Raw genomic sequence first — 19474 nt, 5'->3', positions numbered from 1 at the left:
AAGGGTTAAATGCAATTAAAAAAAAAAAAAATCCCCTTTAAGGCTGTTGGAAGTCGCTTCCGTCATCCAAACGTCATTGTGTCGTGTGGGGGCCATCAATCCCTCACTTGACTCACAGCCTCTGAGGGTAAAGGATTAGATGGTCTCTGCCGCTACCGGCAGCGGAGACAACCGAAACGCGGCGGGAGAGGGGTGGGCACCTCTCTCACTGCCGATAAAAGTGATCTCGCGGTGAATCCGCCGCAGAGACCACTTTTATTTTAAAGAGGACCGCCTGCCGTTTCAGAAAATCCCGGCTTATGGCAGCTATCTGCTGCCATAACCCCGGTATTCTACGTCTACGTTAATACCGACGTACAGCTACGGCGGTTTGCGATAAGTGGTTAAACAGGTACCCAGGATTGCAAGATCTTCTAAGGCAGGCCAGAAGAGTCTGTAGCCATTTCAGGTGGTCATACACAGCCAGAGTACGGTTGGCTGAAATTCCGGCAAAAATTCCACCTGCCCGTAAACCGCCTGATTTGTGACATGCCCAGAAAGTGAAACTCAACTTTGGCAATTGTCTTTAACTTCTTCAATACAGGGCACTTACACCCCCTTCCTGCCCAGGCCATTTTTCAGCTTTCAGCGCTGTCACATTTTGAATGACAATTGCGCGGTCATGCTACACTTTAATCATGTGAAGTTTTTATAATTTTCATCATTTTCTTCACACAAATAGAGCTTTCTTTTGGTGGTATTTAATCACTTCTGGGTTTTTTTTTATCTTTTCCTAATAAAAAAAATTTTGTAAATAAGTAATTTTTCTCCTTTACTGATGGGCACTGATGAGGTGGCACTTATGGGCACTGATAGGTGGCACTGATGGGTGGCACAGATAGGCGGCACGGATAGGCAGCACCGATGGGTGGCATTGATGGGCAGCAGTGATAACCAGCACTCACTGGCATCACTAATGGGTACTGATTGCTGGCACTCGGGGACACTTTATTGTAATCAGATTACATGCCTAGATGTCCTCCGTGAGGAGATGTCGCTGATCGGCTCTCCTGTCCTCACACTATGTCAGTGTGAGGCGAGGAGTGGCGATTACCGGCATCTACCTGTTTACATGTGACCGGCTGTGATTGGACACAGCCGATCACATGGTTAAAGAGCCGCCCGCGGCTTTTTACAGAGATCGGGGTCGCACCCCATCCTAGCAAGACACCATGGCCGCGATTGCCACTCTGTGCGCCCCGAGCAGTGCGTGAGAGAGGCCATTCTGGGTGCCATCATATGATGTCCACCCAGAACGAGAGCCACCCTCCGTCATTTGACGGTGGGCGAGCGGCAAGTGGTTAAGGGTGCCTTAAAGAGGAGTTTATGTTAACCCCTTCCCGCCGACTCAGCTTTCCGGGGTTATACCGGGATGATGCCCGCAGTTACTCGGCTGTCAATGGCGCCGGTTTTAAAAAATATACAGTATTCAGAATCGCTGTTTTTGGCGATCTGAATACTTTGAAGTGCAAAGGAGGGATCGGGGGTCTTTTAGACCCCCGATCCCTCCATAAAGAGTACCTGTCACCACCTATTACTGTCACAAGGGATGTTTACATTCCTTGTGACAGCAATAAAAGTAAAAAAAAAAAAAAAAAAAAAAATTTTTTAAACAGCAAGCTCGCGCAGCGAAGAAAACACATACGAAAGTCGCGCCCGCATATGTAAACGGTGTTCAAATCACAAGTGAGGTATCTCCGCGATCGTCAGAGCGAGAGCAATAATTCTAGCACTAGACCTCCTCTGTAACTCAAACCTGGTAACCGTAAAAAAAATTTAAAGCGTCGCCTATGGAAATTCATAGGTACCATAGTTTGTCGCCATTCCACGAGTGCATGCAATTATAAAGGGTGACATGTTTGGTATCTATTTACTCGGCGTAACATCATCTTTCACATTATACAAAAAAATTGGGGTAACTTTACTGTTTGGATTTTTTAAAATTCATGAAAGTGTCCCTTTTCCAAAAATTTGCGTTTAAAACACCACTGCACAAATACCATGTGATATAAACTATTGCAACAATCTCCATTTTATTCTCTAGATTCTCTGCTAAAAAAATATATATAATGTTTGGGAACTCTAAGTAATTTTCTAGCAAAAAATATGGATTTTAACTTGTAAACACCAAATTTCAAAAATAGGCTTAGTCATGAAAGGGTTAAACCTTTCCAGACTCTGGTAGGTTACAGTCTCATGGAAAAGGTAGTTTTGGGCCTTCTGCTGGTCAAAGGAGAAGCGGTGAAAAAGTGATGCATTTAAACATTTTTTTAGTGCTTGGCGCCCAGGGCTGTCAGCCATTATCTAGGGGCGAAAACAGACATGGAGAGCTTTCCAGTAGACGATCCACTGGGTTACTGGGTCACGAGAATAGACCACTAGCCAGAACTTGCCCAGAATGCAATTGAGCTGCCCTGCATCCAGCATGCTTTCCAAATGGGCATTCAGTGCAACCGGAGGTTTTGTGAAAGATAAAAGAACGGGTCTGTCCACAGACTCTGTTGACCAGCTGACATTTGTCAAATTGAATCAGTCCTGGATTAGCAGCAGCTATCAAGCCCCTGATGTCGATGTCGCTGCTTAAAAAGTTTTTTAGGATCTGGAATCTCTGCAAGACTGTCTAGGCCAGTGTTTCTCTACTCCAGTCCTCAAGGCGCCCCAACAGGTCACGTTTTCAGGATTTCCCTCATCTGAAATGGCTTTGGGAATTACTAAGGCAGTGAAATTGATCAAATCACCTGTGCAAAATAATGGTAAGCATGAAAACATGACCTGTTGGTGCGCCTTGAGGACTGGAGTTGAGAAACACTGGTCTAGGCCAGTGTTTCTCAACTCCAGTCCTCAAGGCGCCCCAACAGGTCATGTTTTCAGGATTTCCCTCAGATGAAATGGCTGTGGTAATTACTAAGGCAGTGAAGCTGATCAAATCACCTGTGCAAAATAATGGAAAGCCTGAAAACATGACCTGTTGGGGCGCCTTGAGGACTGGAGTTGAGAAACACTGGTCTAGGCTGCCTAGCTTTGTGGGTGTTGATTTTATATACAAAAAAGAGAACAAAAATGGGAATCTCACCTATTCAAGATAGCAGCACTCACCGAATAAATTTCGGGAGGTGTGATCAAAAATTAGACTATATCAACACTGAAAAAATAAAAAACAAAAAGATCTCCACACACCTGCATGAGTTAAACTACAACTGTTTATTTGCCTTAAAAAAGCATTATACATAGAAAAAACACCAATCCCTATATCCGCCTATAATTTTGGCCAGAGGGGAAGACCCCCCAAAAAAAGGGAAAAGGGGGGGTTCTCCCCTATGGTCTACCCCTGCCCAACAACTAAAACATACAAACTGGGTAAATGGTGTAAGTGGAAAAAAAACCCCTCACTATCCAGCAGGATAAGACTACTAGCAGGAAGTATTATACATGCATTCAACTACTTGACTGACTGACGACGGGGAGTCGCTCGGGTGGATATTATCCTGTGTATCTTAGGCTGTGCCCTGTTCCAGTGTGGGACAGTGACATACAACCCACCTTTTCTGGAACACACTGCCCCACATTAGGAAGACCCCCCCAAAAAAAGAAAAAGGGGGGGTTCTCCCCTATGGTCTACCCCTGCCCAACAACTAAAACATACAAATTGCGTAAATGGTGTAAGTGGAAAAAAAACCCTCACTATCCAGCAGGATAAGACTACTAGCAGGAAGTATTATACATTCATTCAACTACTTGACTGACTGACGACGGGGAGTCGCTCGGGTGGATATCATCCAGTGTATCTCAGGCTGTGCCCTGTTCCAGTGTGGGACAGTGACATACAACCCACTTTTTCGGGAACACACTGCCCCACATTAGGAATTATCAGCATGACCTTGGTCCTATGGGTGATCTATGTGTTTTTTAGGTATATATAAAGGGGGTGTTTTATATTAGAGGAGGGATAAGGTCTGCAGACTGTGTGAGGGTTTTTTTTCCACTTACGCAATTTACGCAGTTTGTGTGTTTTAGTTGTTGGGCAGGCGTAGACCATAGGGGAGAACCCCCCTTTTCCCTTTTTTTTTTTGGGGTCTTGCCCTCTGGCCAAAATTATAGGGGGATATAGGGATTGGTGTTTTTTCTAGGTATAATGCTTTTTTAAGGCAATCAAACAATTGTAGTTTAACTCATGCAGGTGTGTGGAGATCTTTTTGTTTTTTATTTTTTCAGTGTTGACGTGGTGTTGATTTTATCTTGAAGTAATTTTTTGGTAAAGGTTTCTCGTAATTGATTTTTCGTAACAAAACATACAAAAACAGATTTTTTTCAAGAGTGCCTCTATAGGGTTACGGTGTGAAGGCACCACCAACACCCAAAGCCCAAATTTTCCTCAACTGTTACTTCTATCCAAAGAACACGAAAGAGATGCCAGACTTTAAAAAAAATGGTTAAACTTGGCCTGAGTGTACTATAATTTGGCTTCTTCACAGAAGGCTTGCTCACTGTGGTGTAAAATTTTGTTATTTCCATTCGAAGTCTGCCAAAGAAACACCAGAATTTATCCAAAAAATCTCTAATCTTGGTCCGAGTGCACTAAATTGTGGCCTCATCATACAGACTGGCTCCCCAAGCTGTTGTTTACAAAATAAGGAAAGCTTGCAGGGAAAATCAATTTAAGCCTGGGTTCACACATATGCGAACACAGACATTGCATGTGATTCGCACCGCATTGCTGTGCCGATCACATGCAATGTCTGTGCAATGCAAATTCAGTCATACAGTTGTATGGCTGAACTCGCATTGGATTCGCACAAAAAAGGCGCAGGAACCTTTTTTTCCCCCACACTGGAATCGGATCCAATTCCTGTCCAAATTTACAGTTCGCACTGTGATCTGTGAACCGATTCGGGATCGTCATTAACTTTGTATTGACACCCGCAGCAGTTTGCAGAGGGCAGTGTGAACTGCCTGCGAGGGAGATGCGATGCGGGAACCGGCACTGGAATCGCGCTTGTTCCCGCATAGCTAGCATAGCTGAACCCAGGCTAAATGTCATTTTGTTTTCTTTATATATGTCAGTGTTGCTGCAGCAGGTTCTATACATGGTATAGATGCCCCACTTTACAGGCATACTAAGGGGACCAACCAGGCACTATAATTAAAGGAATTTTTTTTTTTTATTGTTTCACTTTAAGCATCATTAAAATCACTGCTACTTTAAGATCAATCTTTTTTAACCACTAGCTGACCTGCTCACGCAGATATACTGCAGCAGGTCGGCTCTCCTGTGCAAACCGGCGTACCCGTACATCGGTCCGTTCAAGGAGGTTAGCGGGCGCACGATAGCAGTGAGGAGAGGCAGAGCGGGGCGATTCCCCGTTCTGCCAGATGACATGACAGATCTACTGTTCCCAGTGATCGGGAACAGTGATCTCTGTCGTGTTCCAGAAAGCCCATCCCCCTACAGTTAGAATACGCTGAGGGAACACACTTAACCCCTTGATCGCCCCTAGTGTTAACCCCTTCCCTGCCAGTAACATTTTTACATTGATCAGTGCATTTGTATACACTGATCAATGTAATGTCACTGGTCCCCAAAAAGTGTCATTTGGGGTCAGATTTGTCCACCGCGATATCGCAGTCCTTCTAAAAGTCGCAGATCGCCGCCATTACCAGTAAAAACAATTAAAAAAAAGTCCCTAAATGTATCCCATAGTTTGTAGAAGCAATAACTTTTGCACAAACCAATCAATATACGCAAAAAAAAAGGAGGGGAAGGGTGGGACCTTGAATGAGGTGCGTGTGGTGGAGCCAAACTAATCCACATACATGTAAACATTTGTATATTTATTAATAAACCAAATAATGGCATAATTAGAACAGTATAACATGCATAGAAGCATATAAAGTATCAATATGAAATGGATGCATCAAAAATGGGTTTGATGAGTTTCGTGGCCTTCTAGCCACTCATCAGGAGCAAGTGCATCGATGTTATATAACCCGATATTGGGACCGTGCGATACCACATGTCGGGGGGGGGGGGGCACGGGAGCTGAGGAAAGGACTCAAGCGGAAACCAGGCGGATACATGCAATCCCCCATGAGATGTATTGTGTGGAAAACTCTTCAAATGATTGTTGGTGGGATTTCTTAATGGGTTCTGATAGGACAGGAGCCCAACTGGAGATGCAACAGGTGGACTGCCTAGGAGACTATCACTGAATGGGGACTGGAAGATGAGGCCCAGTATAGCCAAAGTCCCATCCAGCCTCACGCTGACAAGACACTAAAGGAGATATAGCCTGGCGGACATTTTTTTTGATAACCAATCAATATACGCCTACTGCGATTTGTTTTACCAAAAATATGTAGAAGAAAATATATCTGCCTAAACTGATGAATAAATTAGTTTTTTTTATATATTTTTTTAGATATGTATTAAAGCAGAAAGTAAAAAAAAATTTTTTTTTTTTTTTTAAATTGTTGGTGTTTTTTTGTTTATAGAGCAAAAAATATAAACCGCTAAGGTGATCAAATACCACCAAAAGAAAGCTCTATTTGTAGGTAAAAAAGGACGTCAATTTTGTTTGGGTACCGCGTTGCACGACCACGTAATTGTCAGTTAAAGCGACGCAGTATCGCAAAAAATGGCCTGGTCATTAAGGGGGCAAATCCTTCTGGGGCTGAAGTGGTTAAAATATTTTTTTGCATCAATACATGTCCCCACGGTACTACCCGTGCCCCCATACCCTTTTTATGGCCAATAACTTGCATATAAGCCTTCAAAATGGGCACTTTGGATTTTTCAAGTTCGAGCTCCATAGACTTTAATAAAAACAACAGAACACCAGCACTAAATAGTGCAAACCTGCGATGCAGTCCAAAATAATGAGAAAAAAAGTCAATGAGAAGGGCTCTATACCCAGTGCTGCTGGACAAAAACCATAACTGGTAGAAATGGATTAGACAGTCAAAATACAAAAAATACCAGCACTCCAAGGGTTAGAGAAAAACATTACAGCTGTCATGTTTATTGCTCTACACGCCGGAGGTCTCTCCACGTGCTGGTGAGTAGCTGTCCTTTGGGATTACATCTCAATCAAGCATGGGTCCGTTGGCTGGTTTTCTTTTCCCCCTTTCTCTGCTTTGGGAAAACAAATCGGTGTGTGACTAGACATAGCCCCTTTGCTCAGAGGACGGCTAGTGATATGCAAACCTGCAAAATTGTTTTATTTTTATTGTGAGTGAACAGAACTGTATTTTTGGCAGCTGCTACTTTGAATAAAGTAATTCATTACTCAGCATTTTGTTTCACAATTTGCGGACTGTTTTTCTCTAACCCTTGGAGCGCTGGTATTTTTTGTATTTTGACAGACTTTAATAAGGGTCATGGTTCGGGTCCGAACTTTTGCGATACTCGAGGGTTCTGGGACAAACTGAACTGGGGGTGTACGGCCTAATTCTATTGCTGTCTGTCTCCCAAGATAAGACTGATGCTAAATTAAAACCCATTTACGGAGATTCGTCCACAGGGAAAAATCATCTTAAACCTTCAGGAATAGCATGACAGTCAACAATAGTGCAAATGATGCACCTTCTTTAGTCTCCTTTCAGTTTCAGAAATGAAATCTAGCTCCAAGTCTGAAAAACTTAAGTTCCATACAAATGCTGCACTGTGAGTAAAATGCTGAAAAATTTTGCTCCACACCAATCAAAACCTTTATAGAATGAATGCAAAGTGACGGTAAAAATCTGCACTCATCAGTGGAACCTATCAAATGTTTATTGATTAAAATTACATACAAAACTAAACATGACACTCCCTATATACTTTGCACTATATGAGCTTTGGTTAGCAGTACCGGCCTGAGGAGAAAAGGGAGGTTGAGCAATTTTTTTTTTATTTGCTTTTAGATGGACAGATGCAAGGATTCATGCTTTAAAAGGAAGCTGTGTAAAAAGACAAATCCAGGAACCATGCTGTTCCATATGTCCTTTACTGATCACGTAGGGCCTCGGTGTACAGATGTAGGGCACAAGTTTTAAACAAAGAAACCCGCTGGTAGTTATGCTTCATATAGTACATTGAAATAGCAGATTATTGCCATGGAATCCACTATACAGTGAATTGGCTAATTGCAAATGTAGGCAATACTGGACATCTTTAATGTTTTGATGTTATAAAGTGATAAAATATGCATGCACACAAACACAACATACTTTTTCACTTCAATCAGCCTTTAAACAAAATAATCCTGAACTGTACCTTGTAACTAAGTCATCCCACTTGAGAAGGAGGAGGTCATGTTTTTCAGATGCATCCAGTAAGCAGTCACATATAACAGGGTCAACTGTTACAAAGCTGGGGAAAAAAAAAAAATGATATCAGCTTAATCAGTTTAGCCCAGTCATATGTTTATTAAAACATAATAAAGACATGTTTAAATACAGCTAGTCTAGTTACATGAATTCTGGTTACAACTACATTCCAGTTAAAATTAAAAAAAAAGTACATCCTACAGTATATGCAGTCAGGTCATCGGAAAATAGCTGCCTATATCCCCAAGATCTATGAATATCCAGCCTGTGTCCTGTACTATACAATAAAGATATCAACTTAAAGGGGCTGTAAACCCCCAATTATCACGTTTACCATAGGTAAGCCTAGAATAAGGCTTACCTATAGGTAGTGGAAAAATCTCCTAAAACGTGCGCCGTTTAGGAGATATTTACCGTGTAGTGCGCCAAGCATATCATTGGCGCATGCTCTGTGAAGAAACGGACCTCCATGCCATTTCTTCACTCGCAAGTGCTGTGACTGACAGCTCCCGCGCGCATGTGTGGGAGTGACGTCACACGGCTCCGGCCAGTCACAGAGCCGGAGTCCGCGGCCTCGGAAAAAAAGAGAGGAAAAGATGGATGCAGGCACCAGTAGGTTCAGCGCGGGCTTCCTTTGCAGGTAAGTGCCACATACTGGGCTAGTATGCGATGCATACTAGCCCATTATGTTTTTCCTTTGCAGGGGAAAAAAAGAGGAAGTAAAACCCATCAGGTGTAAGAACATGTGTATTGTGCATTTACAGGTGTTCCCAATGAAGTCTACAGGATCAAAAAACCTAAATACACAAAAAAAAACCCTTATGTTTTTTTGAGTGAAAGACGTAGAGCGTAGGGTGGCAAACTACAAGTGTGAACAGGAATAATTAGAAAAAATGTGATTCTGCACAGTACGGCATAATAAGTCATAGGAAATTATCTGAAAAACGTTCAAGTGTAAATGTGGGGCTAAATTTGGGGATATTTTGAAGAATTAAGAATGTAGCATAACAAGAGTATTTGGCACTCAGCACACTTGCTCTGTGTGACAATATTAATCTTAACATAAAAAAAGTATTGCCAAAATAAAAATTAGACTTAGAAAAGTGTAGTGTCCTCTTACACTAGTTGTCAGTGCATAAGTGCCCTTAACATTGTTGGGGAGTGAAGAAATGCCCCTTTACAATGCTGGTGAGTGTAGCATCCTATAGCATTCATGGTAGGTAGAAAAGCCCATTTACGTTGAAGGTCAGTGTAGAAGTTTTCACTTGTATAAAAGGAGATGGTCAGAGACTATTGATTGGCATGCTAAAACAGATGGTCAGGGACTGCAGACATGTGTCAGGAAATGGTCAGAGATGGGGGGACATGATTCAGGAGACAGAGACAGGAGAAAGGTTGCATTAGAATGCTGGAGATCACTGCTATTACTGATGCTCTACCTGTTCTCTTTACAGCCTCTTAAAAGATAACTTCTGCCAATAAGGATATTTCTTTCTTAAGGCAAGATCCATTATAGAAGATCAGAGAAAAAAAACAGACATAAAATTGAAAGACAGCAGAAAAAAGTAAGATAGTGTGAATTTTAAAAAAATTCAAACCAAGCAACTACTAAAAGCCTGTCTAAAGATTATTTTGCCTCTACTGGCTTAAGCAAACAAAATGCAGACCAATGTCTGCAGTTGCCTCAATGACTACACAAAAGTGGCCAATGTGCTACAGAGGTTAGGCACCAGAGTCAGGAGAAATTTTTGTGACATGAATCAGTTTACTTGTGGGTTTACAAGCCAGCAGATTTTGCCAGCATACTCACTTTTTGTTATCAGAATGAACCAGCTCATTGGTCTTCACATATGTGATGATGACACTTCTGACATCATTCGGAGTGAGTAGGTCACCCTTCCTGCAACATCAAAAAACAAATATTGTAAACCATGAAAACACAAAGGATTGTATGCTTTCTAGGCTTATATGGCTTCAAAGCTGGTTACTGATTAAATCATTATGGCTGGCATGGCTCACACACCAAATATGCCCCAAGACAAATGCACATAAAATTATTAAAAAGCAAAATACACAACATTTAAATTTTGTTTTTACTTGCTGCACATCCAGTCTTTTGGGCCTTGTTTGCTGCACACTTGCCATGTACATCCATTATTTAGCAAAGGATTAGTGGAATAGCCTATATTATTAGTCAATTGAGTTAATGAAGACATATAGGTCATCGATGACCCACACACATAATTTATAGTATTTCTACCTTTATGAAAAACATGTCCTAGACGACATCTTGTAATTTTTCACTCTAAACTTTCTTCACGTGAGTAGGTACAGACTAATAACTCTGACCAAGTTAGATGATCAGCAAAGAAATCAAAGATTGGGAAGGGGGCATTAAAAGTAAACTATGAGGAGAGCGAAAAGTGGTGAGTTGCAGAAAATGTGTGGGTAGAGGTTTGGAGGGCTAGATTTAACACCTAAGAATTATTCTTTTGCTCTAGAAAATATCTCTTCCTAGAATCATATATCTTGAAAATGTATGAACTATAACTATTCAGTAATAAAATGCTTTTAATAAATTTACAAAAGAATAGTTTCCAAAGTTAAGGGGGGGTAAAGGTAGGATTACCAAAATGAAAAACAATGTATATAACTGACATTTGTATGCATTTTTACAAACTACTAGCTTAGATATAGGTAAACCTCTTAACGAAGGCTATGCACACTTTAATTGTATTATCTGACTGATGTGTGATTCAATCAAATTGAACTGGCAAACAATTGGATAGCCATAACTTCCCTTCTGGTTAATTTAGAATTGATTTAGATTTGATCAAACTGAGTCTTTCGGCCGGGGAGTAAACGTAATAATAATTTTGCATCAATGAGCACCGATGCTTTGGTCATGTGTCTAATCATATTTCAATCAATCAGATTATGATTTGCACTTGTATGTTTATGTATATGTAACCATATTTTAAACATTGTAATGTTTTTAACATGTCAGCTGAAATGTTTTTTGCACAATCTGAAGCAGGTGGTTTTGGGTGTGCCCGATTGGGGCTTACTCCTTAAGACCCCATTCACAAAGGGGCAACAGGACTTGCCGGTCGCCTCAGCGAGGCGACCTGCAAACGAATGGCCGGGCGACTTGCAAAACGACTTCTGCATAGAAGTCTATGCAAGTCGCCCCAAGTCGCCCCCGAAGTCGTACAGGAACCTTTTTCTAAGTCAGAGCGACTTGCGTCGCTCCCCTTAGAACGGCTCCATAGTACAGAACGGGAGGCGACTTGTCAGGCGACTAGGTCGCCTGACAAGTCGTCCCTGTGTGAATGGGGTCTAAATAGCCTGCTTAGTGAATGCTACTTTTGTTGTGAACAAGCAAGCTATTGCTTGTGAAACACGTCAACTGCTTGTCCTGTGTTTGTCTGATACACTTGTGACAATAAAGGTAAATCAAGCAAGTTTTTTGGAAATCTCAGAGTGCGACCATTTCTTTGCCTTATGCAATCAGATTACGAGCCTGCATGGAGGAAACAGAGATGCGATCAATAACTTATGACTGTATCTTCCAACTATCGATTAAAATCAATTTTGAAATGTGTGGCATTATCAATCCATTGGATTGTCGACTATTACTTACGTTCAAAAACGTGAGGTGTAAAAAGAAGTACTTTCCTTAAAAAAACAAAAACCAGGACTTTACCTTTTAACATGATTTTTTCCCCCAATACAACTGCCAAGGATAGTATTCACTAGAACAGGGGTCTCCAAACAATGGCCTGAGACCTACTACAAGATTGTATCTGGCCCACACCAACTATCCGTGAAAATACTGTGGATGGCTGGCAGTGGTCTGTGTATTATAATATGGATATCCACTGGGAGCCAGCCATGAACCTACCCTGTCCCTCTGAAGAACACACCTGGATGCAAGGGGAGACGGATAGGCATTCCTGGGTATTGTGGGGGGGCTCTTTATAGAACTTGTTATTTTGTGGCCCGCGGATAATTCCAAAGATCCCAAGTGGCCCTTGTACTAAAATGTTCGGACACCCCTGCACTAAAAAAAGTGACATTGTGCATTAACAAATATATGCTAGGGTATATTAATTTATTAAATTTATTTATATTAATTTATTCAAAAGGTAAATAAAAGATATCACCAGAAGTCATAAAATTTAGCGGTGCTAGATGCAAGGGATGAATGCAAATTAGGATTAAAATGTCAGTTGCATATTAAAATGGGAAAGTGGCAAAACTGAACAGTTAAATAAGACCAAAATAATATCTTGCCTATAGTTTGACAGGAGGCATGAAGTTCTACTATGGTCTGATGAGACAAAAATGAACTTTGGAGTAAGCCAAGTATGGAACATACAAATAAAACCGTTTTTAAACTAAATATTTCATTGGTACATTGAATGAAGCATAATATACCGTGGGCATAGAAAAGAATCACCCCCCCTTTAAAATAATTACATTTTGTTGCTTTGCAGCCTGAAATGAAGACAGACACAGTTTGTTTTTCCAGCCTACTAAGTGCAACTTATAACATCCAAGTGAGAGATATACTACCAACAAAAAATCCAAAAACAGAATCACTGAATTGGAAAAAGGATCACCCCCCTCGTGTCAGTATTCTGTTGAACCACCTTTTTCTTTAATTACAGCCTTTAGTCTGTTGGGATATTTCTCTACTAACTTTGCACATGTAGACTTTGCAATATTTGCCCACTCTTCATTGCAGAACTGCTTAAGTTCAGTTAAATTTGATGGTGACCATTTGTGGACTGCAGTCTTCAAGTCATTCCACAGATCTTCAATGAGGTTTAAGTCTGGGCTCTGACTAAGCCATGCAAGGACATTCACCTTTCTCCTATAACCACTGTGTGGTCATATCTGCTGTGTGCTTTGGGTAAACCTTCTTCCCACTGACAATGTTCTGACAGAGGGCAGCAGGTTTTCCTCAAGAATTTGATGGTATTTTGCTCCATCCATTTCCCTTTTATTCTGACAAGTGCTCCAGTCCCTGCTGCAGAGAAACACACCCACAAGAGTATATTATCACCTCCATGGTTTACTTTAGGAATTGGGTTATTTGGATGGTGAGCTGTACTGGATTTCCGCCAGACAGACAACATTTGGTGTTGAGGCCAAATAATTCAATTTTAGTCTCATCTGACCATAACACCTTTCTCCATGTGGCCTCAGAATCTTCAAGGTACGTTTTGGCAAAGCTCAGTTGTGACTGCATGTGAACTTTCCTGAGGAGTGGCTTTTTTCTTGCAACCCTCCCAAAATTCACATTTGTGTAGAATTTGTGATATTGTCACATGCACACAATGATCACGCTTTGTAATAAATTACTGCAACTGCTTCAGAATTGTTTTGTACAAAATACCTTTCACTCCTTAATAGACTTAACTGTGATTCTAGGCCAGTGTTTCTCAACTCCAGTCCTCAAGGCGCCCCAACAGGTCATGTTTTCAGGCTTTCCATTATTTTGCACAGGTGATTTGATCAGTTTCACTGCCTTAGTAATTACCACAGCCGTTTCATTCTGAGAGAAATTCTGAAAACATGACCCGTTGGGGCGCCTAGAGGACTGGAGTTGAGAAACACTGTTCTAGGCATTGATAAAGCCTTTGTACTTTTTTTGTATCCACCTCCTGCGTTTACACTTCGTGAACACATGTGGCCAAAGAAAAATTTGGCATCTTCTCTTTACGGGACTTTTATACGTTTTACCTTCCCAAAGAAAAATATCCCATATATTCACAATCACGCCTTATTTATGTCAAAAGTTTTCGGCAGCACCTATATTTGTAAGCAACCACTTTTAAGGATGACGCACACAAAGGGCAAAATTAGGACCAAAATATCTGATGAGCACCTTGAGAATTAATTGGGTATTGCTACTACATCCATCAAATCAAATAGTGATGCGTTTATCAACAATGTTCTCAAATATCACACTAGTTTTATGTTGCCCTCTTTTACTTTTATAAAAAAAATATTTAAAAAAATTAAGAAGATTTATTACTCAGTTTGCCCACTTACAATGAAATGAAGGGTCTATAATTTGTATCATAGGTGTGTTTTAACCACTTGCAATCTGGGCCATTTCTGACACTTTGCTCCTACATGTAAAAAACTTTTTTTTTTTGCTAGAAAATTACTTAGAACCCCCAAAACATTTTTTTTTTAGCAGAGACCCTATAGAATATAATGGTGGGTGTTGCAATTTTTTATGTCACACGGTATTTGCGCTGCGGTTTTTCAAACACAATTTTTTTGGAAAAAAACTCTTTCATGAATTAAAAAAAAAACAAAAAAAACACTAAAGTTAGCCAAATTTTTTGCATAGTGTGAAAGATGAAGTTAAGCCAAGTAAATAGATACCCAAGAGGTCATGCTTTAAAATTGCGTCTAGCCTTTGTTATTGTGAAGCTGCAGTAACAATTTTTGGTTACGAAACTTGTTTTTATCTTGTTGACTCTTCTTTACAGATCTCCTCTAAATCCTTAAGGTTTCTTGGTTGTCGCTCAGCAAATCGAAGTTTTAGCTCCCTGCATAAATTTTCTACAGGATTAAGACCTACAGACTGGCTAGGCCATTCCATGACCTTAATGTGCTTCTTCTTGAGCCAGTCCTTTGTTGCCTTGGGGGCCCCTGGATGATGTGACTCTATCACGAAACGCCGCGTAGGGCAGAGCGACTTGTTCTCGTCACCTCCCATTGCTGCTGTTGTTTCCAGTAGGACGGGCTGTCTGTGAGCTTCCGGCCGGCGCTCCAGACTACACTACATGCCTACTATTGTCTACTAACATGTGAGTTTAACTTTTTACTTATCCAATAAAGTCAATGATTTTACACTATATGGAGCCTTTTTTTCCTTCTATGACCGTATCTGCAATGCTGTGGGCTGATGTCTGAGTAACTGTCAGTGTGAACATCTTTAGCCTGACCCTGCAGTCTTTGATGTCCCATCTCGGTATAAGGTCTCTGATCCATTGGTCGTGGTTCGAAGCAGTATTAACAAACAGCTTTCTCTGATCCTCTGTAACAGGGGATCATGAGTTTCTGGTAAGCGGCCAGTCTGATTTCACGGTGGTGGAGCAAGCACGCTTTTTTCCTCTCACAGCAAGAATTTATGTTTTTTGGAACTTTTTTAAGATACTTTCATATCACTTGGTTGATTTATTTTTTATACATGGACTTTTTATTATCACTTTGAACATTTTATTTTTGGATTGATTATTCATTTGACATGTGTTTTGTATATTATGTATACACTAAAGGGGAACTCTTCACTTAGTTCTAAATATTTGGTTTGGTGATGATGTGTATGATCACCAATTTGTTTTAGCGCGATTCAACCCCCCCTTTTTTCTTATTCACAACTCTGCCTCGAGCTACATCTTGTGTCCAAATATCACCCAAATCGTCCTCTCCACTCTTCTCAAGACCTCCTACTCTCAAGCTCTCTTATCTCCTCCTCCCACGCTTGTCTCCAGGATTTCTCCAGAGCCTCTCCCATCCTCTGGAACTCGCTACCTCCACTGGTCCGGCTATCACCTACTCTTGCTACCTTCAGGCAATCCCTGAAAACTCATCTCTTCAGGGAAGCCTATCATGTCTCCGACTAATCTCCTACCACTTCCATCAGCTCATTCCCCACAGTTACAACCTTTTGTACCACCTGCCCCACCCTATTAGATTGTAAGCTTCTCTGAGAAGGGCCCTCTTAATCCTCTTCTATTTTATTGTATTGTAACTGTATTGTCTCCTTTTATATTGTAAAGCGCTGCGTAAACTGTTTGCGCTATATAAATTCTGTATAATAATAATAATAATAATAATAATAATAATAGGCGTTGATCTTTGCCTGAGGCAAGAACACCTTTTACTGGGCTGTGTCTATGATCAGACCCAAGTACTCCAGCCTTTTTAGTGGTTTTAAGGAAGACTTCTCTAGTTTGAGAATTCAACCCAGATTTTTCAGGTATATGGTTGTAATGCTCACACTTTAGCTCTGGTCTATTAGCAATAGATCGTCTAGGTACGCCAAGACTGTTATGCCCTGTGCCCTTAACGTGGCTAGCGGTGGGGCCAGCACTTTTGTGAACACCCGGGGTGCTGTAGCTAGGCCGAAGGGCAAGGCTACAAACTGAAAATGCTGCTGTTCTACCTCGAACTGCAGAAACCTTTGGTGAGCGGGAAATATAGGGACATGCAGATATGCATCCCTGATATCGATAGACGCCAGAAGTTCTCCTCCTTGTAGGATGGAAACAACTGACCTGATCGACTCTATGCGAAAGGAGCAGTTCTTCAGGAACTGATTTAGATTCTTTAGATCTAGAATGGGTCTGACATCTCCATTCTGTTTTGGTACCGTAAAGAGGTTTGAATAAAACCCAAAACCTTGCTCTTCTGTGGGGATTTGTATGATCACCCCATGAGCCAGTAATCGGTCTAGTGCCCGAAAAAAAGAGATTGCCTTTTCCCTGGATCTGTGGGAACGTTTGACCTCAGAAAACGAGATGGTGGAAACTCCCGAAATTCTAGTTTGTATCCTAGAGACACCGTGGAGATGACCCATCAGTCCTGAATTTCCTCTTGCCAGACTTCTGAGTATTGCAGAAGTCTTCCCCCTACTCTGGCAAGGGGGCGGCGCCCCTTCATAATGAGGTTTTACAATTCTGTTTTGCAGGTTTCCGGCTCTAGGCCTTCTTCTGTGCCTGGGCCTGACCCTGAGGTTTTCCTCTAGAGTCTGATGGAGGAGGCCGTCGCCATTGCCTAGAGGCGGAAGCCCCTGGCGCAGGGGAAAGAGTCCGCTTAAATGAAGGGCGTTTATACTTTCTCTTAACCACAGGAACCTACGCATGTATACTAGCACAAGCACAAGGCGGGATTGCCTGGTGAATAGAGTCTTTCATGGCGTCTATGGCAAAACATAATGCTTTTGGTAGTTTGGCCAAATCCCGGGCTTGTTGTGCAGGGACCTCCTTAAGGGCCTGTCTAAACTGGTCCTTTAGGGACTGACAGATGCCTACTGCAGCGACTGCAGGCTGAGTAACGGCCCCTGCCAAGGAAAAAGAGGAGTTTAACAGGAATTCCAACCTTTTATCTGTTGGATCCTTAAGCATTTGTGCATGGTCTACTGGACAAGTTTGACTTTTATTCACACTGGAAATCGCAGCGTCAACTGCTGGTACATTCCATTTTTTTGGTGAATTTCTCCTCCATGGGATAGAGTGCTGCAAATCTCTTTGGAGGTAGAAAATGCTTATCTGGGTGATCCTATTCAGCATAATTAAGTTTTTCTAGTAATGCATGGACAAGAAATGCATGAAAAGGCTATGAAGGTTTTAAAGGAACCTAAAGAAGAAACAGAACTTTGAGCCGACTCCGTTAGGGGTAGCTTAAAAGAGGAACGAACCATCTCCGTAAGAGATTGTACCAGCAATTTCTTGTGAGGCTGAAAAAGGTTCATCTACCGTTGTCTCCTCCGCAGAGGAGTAATCAGTTTGCCTTTCCTCCTGATCGCCTGAGGGTAACACCTCATCCTGTACCCACTGTTCCCTTGGTAGGGGGTCTGAGGTGGGGGAGGGGGATCTAACAAGCTTCCTATCCTTTTGGATGGAGGATGCGATTTAAGCCGCTAATCTTCCTTCTAGGCCCTGCAGGGCAGAGGAAAATGCATTTTCAGTCACGTATACAGGGGCTGAGATGTGAGAAGCAGCTGCACCACCAATTGGTTCCAATGACTCAGCCTGGTTTGCCATATCTGGTATTTCAGGAGATGATGACAGTGTGGAGGCACAACTGGAGTTCCCAGTGCCTGGGGGTGGAATTTTTGGTACCTTTTTTGTAGTGTCTTTTTTTTTTTTTTTTTTTTTTGGAAGTCATAGTGCTAAGCACAAAAGCGGAGGCACCAAGTAAATGCTGAGCAATAGTCTAGCAATACAATGCCTCTATCTAAAGTTCAGCTTGGTGCTGAGTAAAAAATGTATTTTCTGTACTGGAAATGTCTGCATGCATCCCTTATGTGCCCCAGTGCTCCTGTGCCCCGTGTGTCAGACCTCCATCTCTTCAGTTGTCTCTGATAGAGATCTTCTGTTAATGAGAGGCGTCTATTTTAAAAGCCTCAGGTGCGAGCTCTGCTCAGCGTCCCCAGCGCCTGCGCCATGTGCTCCATGTGGACGATATGTCCCGCACGCGGCGCCGTGCCGTGCCAAAGCCACGCCCCCTCACCACTAACCTGCCCCTCTCCTCCGTTTCAAATCAACAGCAGTGTGCGCGTGTGGACAGCATTCAGGTCTGCCAGTGCAGACCCGAAGGAGGGGAGGCTCTGTCCTTGTAAAAAAACAAGTATGGACAAGGGCTGGGAAAATAAAGCATTATGGCTATGTAGGGGAAATTTTTCAGCTGCTCCGTTAGGCACGCAAAGGCTGTAAGAAATGGCTGTTTTTGTATACAACACAGGGAAGCCGCCACCGCACCCCCGAGGGGGGGGGGGGGGGGGGGGGGGAGTACCAACTGATGTTGTGCCTCCCAACTCCATTAGTTCCCCCAGGGGGGAGAAGAATATGCAAACTTTGTTCACGATTAAAAATCCCCCCTGGCTGCTGAGACCACATACATGCTGTTTTAGCTGGAGGCTGAGCTGACTGAGAAGCAACGTACCAAGGTATGTGCATTTACTTCCTCTAGTGGAGACTTTAAGGCATGACAACATTTTACTCACGGAAGAAAAAAAAAAACCATAGGTGGACTTTTTACAGCTCCTAGGCTTTTTCCCCTCCCTTATCCTCACTGCAGGATACTGCTGTAACAGACAGATCCAAACTTCACCCATCACAGCGGGCTGCGTTAGCAAACCTTCAAGGACTGGGTCCCTTTAAAGGGGTTCCACTCCCTTGGACCTGTATTAGCACCCCACCAGGAAAAACTTTAGGTAATGTAGGCATGACCAAAAAGTCCTGGGTCCCGGAGGCCAGCCCTGCAAAGAGAGGCGTTAGAGGCAAAACCTTATGCTTCGTATACGAGGCCCAGGTACCATCCACCTTGGTCGCAGTGGCATGGATGGATCCAGTCTATGGAGGCTGTTTAAATCCAGCAA

General features: G+C 42.2%; 1 protein-coding gene across 3 annotated transcripts in view; it reads right to left on the bottom strand.

Annotated features, from left to right (window-relative positions):
• The window catches only part of EIF2D (eukaryotic translation initiation factor 2D), a 114052-nt gene that overhangs the window by 30155 nt on the left and 64423 nt on the right, over nucleotides 1–19474 (bottom strand). For all 3 annotated transcript variants that reach the window (XM_073615774.1, XM_073615773.1, XM_073615775.1), the window contains exons 11-12: nucleotides 10154–10243; nucleotides 8291–8386 (exon numbers count right to left, since the gene is read on the bottom strand). In XM_073615774.1, the coding sequence (XP_073471875.1) occupies nucleotides 8291–8386; nucleotides 10154–10243 (186 nt within the window). The remainder of the gene's footprint in view (nucleotides 1–8290; nucleotides 8387–10153; nucleotides 10244–19474) is intronic.

The sequence above is a fragment of the Aquarana catesbeiana genome, linkage group LG02, assembly GCF_042186555.1.
Source record: "Aquarana catesbeiana isolate 2022-GZ linkage group LG02, ASM4218655v1, whole genome shotgun sequence".
NCBI lineage: Eukaryota > Metazoa > Chordata > Amphibia > Anura > Ranidae > Aquarana > Aquarana catesbeiana.
This window is presented reverse-complemented; position numbering and strand designations above follow the sequence as displayed.